Here is a 13,320-nt window from a genome sequence, read left to right on the forward strand (position 1 = left end):
TCACCCCCCAGCCCCTTTGACAGACAGCTCTCCCCGCTCCTCACCTACCAGAAATGTACCACACCAGGAAGGATGACAGTTCAAAAAGACCAAAAAGAAAGCTTGCTTCACTGTTTTCATAGGGGCACCAGGGCTTTGGGAGGAGAAAGTTCTCTCTGACATGGAGAGAATCCACAGTTTAGCCAGAAAAGAGGGAATTTGTAACAAAGAATGCAGCAAACTAGACTTCATTTTCACTAGTGACACTTAAGATGGAAACAGCAGATTTTCATAATGAATTTTCAAATTTGAAAGTCAAATGCACCCATAATTTGACAGAAGCTGGCTCACTGAGCTTTGGGGCATGATGAAGCACAATCACACACATTGTTTGCTTTCTGAAATTTTCCCAGGAAGGCAAGGGTTGGCCTCACAGAGAGGACAGGCTAAAGGATGACATCTGCTTTGAAAAGGGCAGCAAGTTTATCATGGATTCTATATCCTTACCCTCAATTATTCTCAGCATCTGTATACAATATAGAACAAAATCTTAAGATCCTAGGATCCTGGGATAAAGTAATTTTTTCCTCTTAATAGCAAAGGTCAGGTTACTCAAGGAGAAAGGGAAGTTTGTAAAGTCTTTTGAAAATCTGCATGTTAACTTGCAAACCCTGTATATTAAAACATTTAAATTAGCTACCGCGTCTTTAGGAGCAGCAGGATTATGTGAGTCTAATCGCATTTTATCTGACGGGAAGACCAAATTACACATCCCAGCCCAGGGAAATCCACATAGAAAGTCAACAGCAGCAAACTTCATGTTCAGTAAAAACCACCCACTGTCAAGTGTAACAGAATAGGAGAGAAGTATACATTAGGACTGATTTTCTGGCTATGAAACATCACCTGAAGCTGACTTATAATGCAGTTTTGCCTGCAGGATGCAGATGGCATCAAGAGTGCAGTGAACTGGAACCTGCCTCAGTCGTGCTCTCTGAATAAATTCAAACTATTGCCAGAATTGTGTGTGCAGCACAGTAAACTACTGCTACACAAGAATGTCAAAGCCAAGCATTATAGTCTTTTGCTGCCTGAAAGTAATATATCATCTCAAATACAAGGAACACAGCACAGGCTTATTACCAACAAAAGCAAAACACAACCTAGATATTTTTATTCCTAGCACATTGGGCACACAAAGACAGAAGAAAAGTTCTGATTTGGCTTAATCACTTCAATGAAAATTTGTTTGCAGAAATGAGAAATCCCTGGATGCTTGTTGCAGATGTTGGCTTGTAGGACCAGAAATCCACATCCATAATAATCTATGGTTTAAGTGCCACAGCACTGAAGCAGAAATTTACAAAGTGAAATTCTAGTCCTATTGAAGTTGATAAAGGCTTTGCTATTGATTTCCATACGGCCAACACCACTCTTGCTCTAACAAATAATAAGCAGAATCATCTTTTAATGTATTTTTTTTTAATTGCAATATACTGTAAGATATTGTACGCATGCTGCATTAAATGTAATTGGCAAACTTTGATACCAGGAGACATCTGTGCTTTGAAACAAATGGAGAAAGTAGTGAGAGGAAATGCTAGTGGCCTTCTAAATTTCCCAAGCTAATCAAACTTTAAACCATGCTTTCCTTAAGAACAGTAATTACATTCTTTCCCTAAAAAATGTCACTGTCCTTAATAAGCCGGCAGAGATGTCATCACATCAAAGCATCACTGACAGAATCTTCTAGGATGGGGATATCTCCTGCTTAATCACTGCAAGTTGTGGGGACTCTGATCCTACCCACACAAGAGTGGAACGATCTGGAGCAGCATTTACAGGCCAAAGTAAATTGGAACGGATTTGTTTTCTCCAGTGAGTTACTTAATTACCTTTCAAATTAAGCTAGTTATTCAAGTAATTCTAGAAACAATCTCAAGGTCTGAATACTCCATGGCAAACCAGATGTGAGCTCTCAGAGAGAACTGTTTTAGCGCCAGGCTTACAGAACTAGAGCGGCAGCCAGGTGCCTATCTCCCTGCTGACAGAGCACGTTATATCAACTAGCTTGAATTTTGCAGCCATGCTCCACTGGGGTTTTAGAACAGATCAAGCAGACTTGGTAGCAGAAATGTTAAAGGGCAGAAATCAAAGGTGTTGGCAGAGCAACAGACTCTGAATTCTGCCTCTCAAACTTGGGAGAAATGGGAGGAAGGTTCAATGCCAACTGGAGACTACAGTGTGCTTAAACTACTGGAGAGCTTAAACTACTGTACCCTTTTCACAGAAGTACAGCAACTTGTGCTCGGTACCCACTGCACAGACCTCTCAGCTCTGACCATGTTCCCAAAACCAACCCAAAACAGCCCAACTCAGAGGCAGGCTGCAAAGACATAGCTCTGAGTCCTGGAGCATTTGGGGACAGCAGAGGTCCCAGGTGTGAATATATACTAGAGGGAATGCGTATATTGTTACATTGCCACATGTCAGTTTCTGCAGTACTAAATGAACACTGAGAACAATGGCTTCCTAAAAGTTAAGCAGCAAGAAAAAACAAAATTTACAAGTTAACCTCTCAAGAAATAAATGGTGATGTTCCCTGCCTATGACGGATGTTGGCTGCTGAGGCCTGGCAGATCTGGGAGACAACACTGCCTCAGTTCAAGAATTCTTTACTCACTGTCAGCTACATATTTCTTCTTGTTTAAAAATGACATTACAGATTCCCCTGGCAATAGCAGAAAATTAATTTCTCTAGACTCCCAGAGTGAAAGCCCTGCTTCTTGTATGGACTCAGCTGATCCAAATACTACTTTATTTTCCTCTCTCCTGCTTAAAAAAAGAAAAAAAATCAAACTCCAATTGTAAATACGCAGACATGCAAGCCTTCCAAGGCAAGGAAAGAAAACAAAGTTGAAGAGAACATGAGAAATTCAGTCTTACAGGTACCAAGCATCACCAGAGGATAACTCAGTGCATGTGAGCTTTGTTCCGTAGCCTTGCACCTTCAGAGCCCTGGATGAGACCTACTATATGAGTGGCATGAGCAGCTCCAGCAAATTCCATTTTCTAGAAAATCCAAGGAACTCAGGGCACAGGTCCTCTAGTGCAAGTGAGAACTTGCAGAAAACACACAAAAAACATGTTGCATTTCAGCACATGCACCCAGGAGAGGTGCTGCATTACATGACACTGCACACAGCAGAAAGCATGTGGACAGAGGATCCCAGAGACATCAGGTGGGAGGGATCTCTGGAGATCCATAGTCCCACCTCCCATTTGGAGCAGGACCATCCCCAATACCAGAACCATTCATGGGACTCTTAACTGGATGATTCCTGTTCTTTTGTGTATGGCTGTTAACAGCTTATTAACTGCTTGGGAGTGTCTGCATGGCAAACAGCCAGAGAGGAGAACAAAACCAATCGTCTCCAGGCCTTGCCTTCTACCTTGTACAAGCCAGTAAGCAACACGAGTGAGCTGTCCTGGAACAGTGAGGAGGAAATCAGTTCCCCTCTCTCAGCTCCTAATCATCAGTGAAAAGGGAATTGTGGTCCAAAGAACATGAAGGCAGCAGTGCTCAAGAGAGGTGAAAGGGCACCTCCCTGGCTGAGGCCCTGCTGATGACACCCCTCTGGCCCTGCAGGAGTCCTTTCTTCTGCACTCACAAAAGAATCCAAGCAAGTAATTTAAAAGTGCCTGGGGGCAGAGCTTGTCACTAGATCAGGTTTGGCCCTGTTAAAATAATAAAAGGTAATGCATAAAACTGCCTTCGATTTGAGGACATTTCATTCATAAAACAGAAATGCCAACAGCTTTGCTACCAAATAAACTTCATAGATGGTTTTAAAAAGTCCCCACACCTCTTCTTGCAATAGGGCAGAGCCAAGCTGTAGGGATTCCATGGCACAAGACACACTCTGTTTCCAAGGACAGCTCTGCAAGTCGAAATGAGAGCCTTCAAATTCCAGGTCATTAATCCAACAGTGTAAACGGAACCTATGTACCCGTATATGCATTCAGGTGGACTACAGCAATGGCCGAAAGTGAAGAACTAGACAAATACTATTCTGCTTTTTGTTCTGAGTTTCCAGAAAAGCTTTATAATCAAGCCTCCACTCTCTTCTACTCATCCTCAGGATATGCAGAGCCTGGTGTCAGTTATATTTGTGTTGCTAGCTGAAAGAACAGCAGAACATGCCAAGCGTTTAATAACAAAATTCCAGCCTTGTGACACAACCCAGTAATCCCAAGACTGGAAACTAACCTCATATTTCTATTCAGCATAAAACTTGAATCCTAACAAGAACACCACTACTTTTATTTGCCTGAACCTTTCCTAAAGACACTTATCTCACAGATTAAGAAAGTTACCGTAGACCAGGCGTGTATTACCTATGTACGTATGGCATCTATAGATTGGTATAATTATGCCAACACAGAAACTGCTAAAACTAGTTATGCTCATTTGTATGCTCTAACAGGATGAACTTGTGCAGTGGCAACAGTCCCCCCAACCTTGGGACCCCTCTCAGGATACTCCTATGATGAGGAATCAAATGAAGAGTTACAGGATCCTAGAAAAGCCATGGCTAGGAAAGTGAGATGCATTTAACAATTCTAATCTAATATCACAACTACAAAACAGCAAGGAAGGAGGCTTAGCAAGCCAAGACCCCAGGTTCAGGCCAGGTAAAATATGCATTATAGTCATGTCTAAGGACTCATCAAGACCTCTGCAAAAGAGAGGGAATGAACTCTCCCAACCCCCAGTTGGTGTTTCAATCACTGTTTGCCTTGATCATTTCCATCATCAGAACCCAAGCAGCTTCTCACAACTACAGCTGTCCTGGCTTCAACACTGTTTAGGCTTGCAGTACAGAAATTGCCTTCAAACACCTGGAATTCCATGTTAAAACAGCTTTTACTGTCACTAACTGTGCTGCAGATGTGAGGATGTGCCTGACAAAGCTGTAGCACAAGCACAAAGCTGCAGCACAGCAGAATTGCTCATCTGTCTCAACTTACAAGTCTCAAAACAGCAGGAAAATTGTGCTGCTGCACGTGGTCCTGTGCAGCCGCAATATGCAACATATAAAACTGCAAATGCAAGTGTTATGAGGGGAAGATAAAATAATACTATGTTAAGCTAGCAGAAATAATTTGTGCACAGGGTACATTTATTCCCATACCCAGAAGCACAAAAGGTTTATACACCTATTAAATAAATATTCAGTTAACTATCCCGATTACTGGACTGCTACCATGTGTAAGAGTTAACCACAGTGTTCATACAATTTTTTGCTCTCTTGCTGTGGCACTACAATTTTTACTGCCAAGCCCTTTTTTCCATTCTAACTGTGATGGACGTATTTTGCAAAGACCACAATCTGGTCATATTACTGTAACGGATATACAGAAGCATCACTTATGAAGAAACAAATTTAGCTTCAACCTTGACTAGGTCATCTTCTGTATTACAAGGAAAGACAGTGTTAGAAACAGTCCTCTGGATACACATAAAAGACCAGTATTGAACAAATACTACACTCACTCTGCGAAATGACACCACGTAGAATGTATCTTCCCTTCTGTGAATAGCTTCAAAAAAATCTTGATAGCTCCTTGGAGAGGCATAATACACTTGCAGCTCATTCCCTGAGTTCCTGCTAAGATAAAGAAGGGGGAAGGTAATTATTTTAGACAAGAAAGTTAACTTCAGTGAGACAACGACTTTAAAGACCTGCTTTTCAAAAGAACAGCAGCTTTTCATCCATTGAGAGAAGCATGAGGAACATTAAACACAAGTGAAGACAGTGAAACTACTGGGTAGTTTTTGAAAGTTCAAGGTGCTTTAGAGGTCCTGCTGCAGGAAACTTTTCCAGGCTTGATTTTAATCATGCTTCTGAGGCTGGCAAAAAATTTGATGGCTTGCTAGCTCATCAGGAAAAAAAATAGTTTCAAGTCAACCTAACGTGTCTGAAAAACTGTGATGACTTCTGGAAATAGTTTTTAGCAAATTTTAGAATGAAATGTTATTCTGAAATTTAAAAAAAATCAAAACATTTAATACATTTTAACTTTTTTTTACTGCTAAGGACCCAAACACTCAGACTGAAAGAAATGCAAAGTTAAACACAGAGCTTTTAATTTGCTGTCAAGTGACAACCCCACCTTCTCTCTCATCCACTATCTTTTTGGCATCAATTTGGTCAACTGAAAGATTTGCTCTTGGTTTTCAATTTAGACAGTGGAGCAAAAATAAGATATACACATAATTTTTCACAATTCCTTGTCTCACATATACCAGACATGAGGAAAAGACACTCTGCCTAAACTATTCTAAGCAAAAACACTGGAAGTCATATAGTCGTGGTACTTATCCACTGTTTATCTTGGAAAGGTGAGAAATTCCCAGCACACATCACTATCATGTATACTTCCCCAATCCCATTCAAAAATAACATATTTAATCAAATTGGAAAGCTGTACTTACACAAACCATTAGCTGGACCTTCAACCAGTCATTTTAATTCTTTCCCACTTTAATAGCATACTGTCTGTTTGCAGTATTTGTGGCAAAAACATTGATCAGGCTATCCCTTCCAAGCCATCTTCTGCTGACCCAGATTTTAAACTATCATGGCTGACTGAGATTATTTTGGTATGTTTCTAAAATATACATAACTACGCACCCAAAACAAAGCACAAATCTATCATCAAGTGATTTTCTTGAGCAGCAGTAATAGTAGACGGTCATTATCTCCTCTCCTACTGCTAATATAGTCTTGTTGCAATCGAAGGACTGCAGCTGCCAAGCCAGTTGCCCTTTAACAGGATTGGGGGTGTAAGTCCTGGGGGATCAAGAGCAGGCAGCTCTACCCTATATATCCTCTTTAGCAGAGCCATGCAAGTGAGGAATCAGATCACATCCTTCACACACAGGAAACAAAGATCAGAGCTAATCTGAGCTTGATTACTCATTCATAAAAACACGTAGGCCCACCAAACCACCCCTGAGATTCAGCATTGAAGTTTTACTCTGATAAAAGGCATCACGCCCACGCACTGCTCAGTAAAACACATCCTGAAAACTTAGACAGGCCCCACAGATCCATTTGCTCGCCCACACTCCAGAAGATACAGCCAGACGTAAAAAGCAGCCTTTTATAACTCTAAGTCCAGCCATGGGAGAAAGTTGTTCCAAAGCAATTGGAAACCACTGGTGCTTTAAAAAGCTCTCTTGGGTCCATGGAACAAGTCTAACACTAGTCCCAGATTCCAAGTAATACGAGTGGATCACTGGTATTACACCATCATTACCTTTGGGCATTTAAGGGTACTCACTGTGGACTGCTCCATGAAAGGAAGGGAGGAACTTAAGATCTGAAAGCAGGTGCAAAGCTACCAGTTGTTTTAGTAATTTTTATCTTCCTCCTCTGCTTTGACTTCCCTGCAAAACTTCTCAATTCATCCATTTTCTTTTGTAATCCAGGACCAACATGACAATGTTTGTACCATCAGTGCTACAAAGATAAATCTAGATCCTGCTAATGTCCTCCTGTTCATGGATTCAGGTCACCAACAAGGGTGTTGAAGAATGTAAAGGTCGCTCATCTTCCAGCCACAGCACTGGTATTAAAAATTAAAAGCCTTGACTGTACGCTCCACAAAAAGGCACCTGTATCATTAATAAAAACTTCAGGGCCATCTACAAACATCTATGTTATGTACCAGAAAACCTACAAGCGGTTTAGGTTTTGGTTTTATACAGCTGTAGAGACACCACTAGCACATTAACTGTTCTCCAACGGCAATGCCTCAGGGGTAGCATCAGTGATAGCACTGAATAAACAGCACCTTTTCTGTCTTTCCAATCAATGAGGTACAAGCGCTGCAGAGAAGGACATGGTTTGCTGGCAGGGAAGCTGAACACAAGCCAGCAGGGCATCTGGGGGGCAACTGCATACTGGGCTGGCATTACAGTCAGGGCCTGGAGCGTAGGATATACAAGGACAGACAGAGGACAGAGGGAAGTGGGCTTGTTCAGCCTGGAGAAGAGGCTGAGGGAGCTCTAATTGCAGTCTTCAGCTTCTTAATGGGGGTTACAGTGCAGATGGAGACAGTCTCTTCTAACAGAGACACACAGTAAACCTGAAGTTAAACATATTTTGAGTAGGAAGTTGGACTGGAGATCTCCAGAGGTCCTTTACAACCTAAACCATCCTGTGACTCTATGATTTCATGGAGCATCTAATAGCTGATGGCTCTGGGAGGAACTGGAAGTCTGTTCTATGTTCTCAGCAGTTCCAGGACAGTCACAGCATGCAGCTGCCATGACTCGCTGGTCCTGTTCATTTAAACATCATTCATCCGAAAAAACCCCACACTTCCTTCTGAGCACAGCAGATTATTCTATACAGAGCTGCATGATGTTGCAGACTGTTTCTAATAATCCAAATAATATTTTTTTAAGAATAATGCAAGTATGTATCTAAAACTGCCTTATGCCATGAGGCTTGTTCATCCAGTCTCCAGTTAAAACAGACATCCTTCTTCTGCCTATAGAACTAAAAAGCTTTTTCATTTTTTCTTATTAGTCAAGAGATATCAAAATTTGGTGGTCTGGTTTCCATAACATTTCCCTGCAGCTTGCTATTTTCTCCCAGGCTGATCCTGCTTTCAAAGCCATAATGCAAACAGAAGGGCCCCAGCTGTCTTACTTTCAATGGTAACATTTCAGGTGTTCTCAACAAAAATCCCTTTTATACTCCATTCTGCTTCTATACTCCTCTCTTTGGCACTTCACAGCAGAGATCCTTTTAAACACTGTCACAGAGAATTCAGGAGAGAGAATTTTCATTTCCTTAACCTTTTCTCTCCAGTTCTTCCTGTACCTAGAGAAGAGGGACAGGGTAGGTATGCGGGAGGGAGGGCAGGGGCAATCGGGAAATTCCGTATTGTTGTGTTCTAATAATCAGCAGGGAAAATCAGGAGATCAAGACAAACCATGCAAGGAAGATGTAATGATACTTTAACTTTGTCAAAATAATTTGGTGCTATATGTAATGACTTTATTCTTCAAGATAGTGAGAGAAACCTTTCTCTTACTGAACTCATGGCCCCTTGAAACTTTCTTACAAACTAAGGATGTTCCTCCACATAATCCCAAGACAATTTGCCCCTTTTTTTCCACTTAAGATTCAAATCTGTTTAGGAAGGGATCCTTGAGACTGAAATAAAGATTTTCTTAAGACTTTTTGGTAGAAAGACCCCAGAAGAGTGGTGCTGTTGTGTCACAGGGGTTTCTTTAAGTGTAGTTCGAATCATTAGAAGCAGGTATTTGCTAAGGGACAGAAATTAAGCCAATAAATGTAGCTAGCACCTGGCCTAAGAATTGTGACAAGGTGAAAACTGCATTTTTACCAGCTGTTGGTGAAAAAATAGGTTATTAAGTAAAAAGCAAAAACAAAGTAGTTGTTCTGCCTTACCTGAGGCTGGTGTCTGTGTAAGGCATGGCCATTAGCTGGGAATCTGCCTTCTCACTGAAGGAGCTCTGAAAAAACAGGAGAAAACAAATAGGTGACAAAAACTCAAAACAATAAGCATTTTCTTGGTTTGGCACTACATGAAACATGAATCACATCTGTAGCAGAGTCAATATATAATGAGGTGCAGAGGTTAACTAGTGCCCTGAACAATAAATGTACATTTTTTCACTTGTGAAATGTGAATAACTGAAATAGCAACCAGCAATCAAGCTGGAGCCAAAGAAAAAGCAAGTGTTCTAATACAGCCAAATTTGAAGTCGCACATCAGAGACAAAAAAGTGAAGCCGGCACCAAACACAACAGTTGCACATACTGTGTCATCCATGTGCAAAATTTGCTATCACTGATATCAGATTTGCAGAATTCTGCTGAGGTCACATTCAGTTTGTACCTCTGCCAAAATATACTACCCCCAATACACTTCTGCTGTTTGAAACACCAGAAATTCCCAAACTCACCCTACTTAAATGTTCTACCATTCTTCTTTGGAAAACAGTGAGAAGAGTCTGAAGTTTAATATTCAATATTTTTTCTCTAGAAAAACATGGTAGACCCCACACTGTTAAGTTCAATTCCTTTTAAGGCTGTTATTAGCTCTTAATCAAGTGAAACACTTTGAACATTCATGGTCTTAATTTAATCTGCACTATAGGTATGCCATGTAGATGAAAGGCATTATAAAAAATGGGAAATAGGAGCAGGAGCACAAATCTCATAATTCTGTAGTCTTACCAAAAACATATGCCTCTAGCAAAAATCTGAAAAAAATGAAACGGAAATATTGCAGCAAAACCAATCAGCTGTGCCCCTTAAACATGAGCCACATGAATGTGCTGTAAGTTGTATTTCTCTCCATTAACCAACTGTTTATCCGTACCCTTACACAGACTTACAGAGAAGTCATAAAAGTAATTTTGGAAATTTTGGAAAGCACTGATCATATTTTGATGACAGCTAAAAAAAAGTAAAAGCTTTTAGCCTGAATCAAAGAGCAAGAATGGAAGAACTTTGACAACATAATAATCAACCAAACACAGCAATTTAAAATGTGAAGTGGTGGGTACCCTAATTATAGGCACCATTGCTACTTTTGTCTATAATGACACGTGCAGACAAGTAAAAGAGAATATTTTGCTACATTGTCTGAAATTATCTTGTCATGCTATTGACTCACCCGTATAAACCTGCCTACCTGCATGACCCGGGCTTTCTGCTGTTGGTTATTTGACAACCTTCTAGACCTTGTTCGTTCCACTTCATGTCTATGAACCCATCCTCGAAGTTCATGGTTCAGCCTAGAAAAACTCACAGTGTTAACAGATGTTTCAAAGAACAGTTGGCAGAATTTTTTAATTTTAGAAAACAGTTTAACTAGCCACTATAAAATCACTGCAGACTACTACTCTTTTTACCGTATGAAAACTTATTTTTTAATACCAGAGTAAGAAAATATAATTGCAAGATTAAATTTGTGAGGGAATTTGTAAGGAAATATCTATAAAATATTTGGATCATGGATGTTTCAATATAAAGCAGATACAGTACTTTCTTTTGCCCAGTGAACAGTAGTTCTGAAATTACTGGAAGGACTACTGAAACTTAAAATTAAAAGTTGATCAGTTCAAGATAAAATATTGGTTAAGGCTGCTAAAATCCGGCAAATAAATTTGAGAGAAAGAATGGACATAGCAGAATGGAGATAAGGTTAGTGACACACATATCTTTGGAAAAAGTGAAGCTAGGTGTTTTCTAACAGTGAATAAAGCACATCTGCAATGTCAGTTTAAGTCTGCTTGTATCAGAAGCTGAAGAGTAGAAGACTATCTTTTATGTATTTCAGATGGAACAGGCTTTTAGCTGGATTTGATTTCCATATTATGAGTGTTTCTACTTATGAAGCGATTTCTCTTTCAAGTCATGAAAAACCTCCAGGCAACCAGAAAATTTTTATTCAGTAAATGATCAGTGGGAAAACTGAGTGAAAATCATTACTAAAAACATAAAAAGATGACAATGATCTGCATCAATCTCCTGCCCCCATGATAGCAGACATTGGACAGTGCAGGCACTTTCAGAGGCACTGGTCACATACTGGATGAACACTATGAATGGACAATAACACCATTCACATCTGTCCGTCCAGTAGCACTCACCCAACACACTATTTATATCTAAACTCCTAATAAAAGCTTAAATGCTCAGTAAAGGTTGTTTGCTCACCTCAGCGACTCTGTCCGGTTGATCAGGGGCTGACAGGGGGGCGGCGGTGGTGAAATATATAACAGTGGTTCTTCCGAGACTATCATCAGTGCTTTGTTATCAGACACAGAATGATCATACCTGGGGAAAAAAGAAGACGACATCAAGAAATCTCTTAAAACAGTTTTTCACAAGCCTTTGACCAAATCCAGAGAATAAGCACTACCATCAGCAAACCCACAAAGGTTACAGCTGCTCCTATGGGACTTTTGAAACAGGTGAATAACAATTTCTAGCAAACATCGAATGGTATCAGTCAGTTCCCCAAAAGGGTCTGATAGCACTCAACACAGGGAAGACAGATGAGCATTAGCAGATGTTGGATCTCTTCCCAAACAGGCCAGATATTGAAAAAAAAATTAAGCCTGTAAAATATTCCTCATAATATGAAAACTATGAGATCTCTGCAGAGGCAACTTTCTCCTTCATTCCAGAGCCGTGCAAGATTTGCTACAGAAATGCTAAATTTATTAGCCGTTAAAACCATGCAGATGTAAAGACCATGAGCTATATGACAATGGAGCAGCCACAAACTATATTACAACTGAGTGGAGAGGATTTACATCTTCAACAGTCTCCAGAAGTGAGCTTGACTTTGATAAAAAGAGAAAAAGAGCACGTATTTCAATACGAAAATCCACAGCACTCTCAGCAACAAAACAAAGACTAATATTCCTTTCTCCTGGTTATCTGTACTTCCTGAGAGGTTAACTACTTATCACAAAATACCTAACATAAGTTCCTCTCTTGACAGGGTATCAATATACCAGCCTTAGTCCTCTTGGTTTTGATAGAGACTTGTAGCTCCTCACCTCAACTTCTTCCTGAAAAATCAGGTATAAGAGCTTATGAAAGCCTTATTTACATTCCCCTCCCTTTCCTAGCTTTCTCGCCATCTTCATGTCTGCTTCTCCTGTTTACTGCATCTAGAGCTGATAAAGAAGAATATGCAGCAAAGAGCTCACAGCTTGCCAAAAAACAGGGTGAAAGGGTGAAAGAAAATAAGAAGGTACAGGCACTAGCATATCCTCCTAAAACAACCACTCTACTACTACGTTGCATAAGTCATGTCTGAAATGTGCCACATAGGACAGAGCCCTCACCATGGCTACAGCATTAAAACGCTCTTGATTTATTGCCTTCTTTCTGCATGGCAAAATACATTAGGGCTTTCTGCACATCTGTGCCTGGCTTTGTTCAACCAGCCAAAACACTCTACTGGAAAGGGACAATCCGATAGGATAAATCTTGTAAGGGGAAAACATGAGCTGGATTAGCCAGACTTCAATCTGGAGACAATTATGTGTTCACTTAAGCACTGAATGCTAGAGATCTAGGGAGCTTGAAAGCAACTATATAATAAGGATGGACTGACAGTTTTCTAAAAAAGTACAGTGCTAAGCTCGGAGTACGTTCTTAATTGTGAACTTCTCCAGTCTTCTCTTGAGCAACTAAGAAAATAAATACTCCAGCTTGAAAAGTAAGAAGAGATAGACAATATGACAAAAACCATAACTATGCAAACTAA

The 13,320-nt window shown here is 40.3% G+C and overlaps 1 protein-coding gene across 2 annotated transcripts in view; it reads right to left on the bottom strand.

The window, feature by feature from the left end:
- Positions 1-13,320, bottom strand: part of ATF6 (activating transcription factor 6) — an 84,240-nt gene that overhangs the window by 43,517 nt on the left and 27,403 nt on the right. Inside the window, exons 11-14 of one of the 2 annotated variants that reach the window (XM_064454721.1) lie at positions 11,754-11,873; positions 10,726-10,828; positions 9,474-9,538; positions 5,537-5,648 (exon numbers count right to left, since the gene is read on the bottom strand). In XM_064454721.1, coding sequence (XP_064310791.1) covers positions 5,537-5,648; positions 9,474-9,538; positions 10,726-10,828; positions 11,754-11,873 — 400 coding nt within the window. Of the gene's footprint in view, positions 1-5,536; positions 5,652-9,473; positions 9,539-10,725; positions 10,829-11,753; positions 11,874-13,320 lie in introns of both variants that reach the window. The other variant, XM_064454720.1, reaches the window with a different exon arrangement.

This window comes from Phalacrocorax carbo, chromosome 6, assembly GCF_963921805.1.
Source record: "Phalacrocorax carbo chromosome 6, bPhaCar2.1, whole genome shotgun sequence".
Classification (NCBI taxonomy): domain Eukaryota; kingdom Metazoa; phylum Chordata; class Aves; order Suliformes; family Phalacrocoracidae; genus Phalacrocorax; species Phalacrocorax carbo.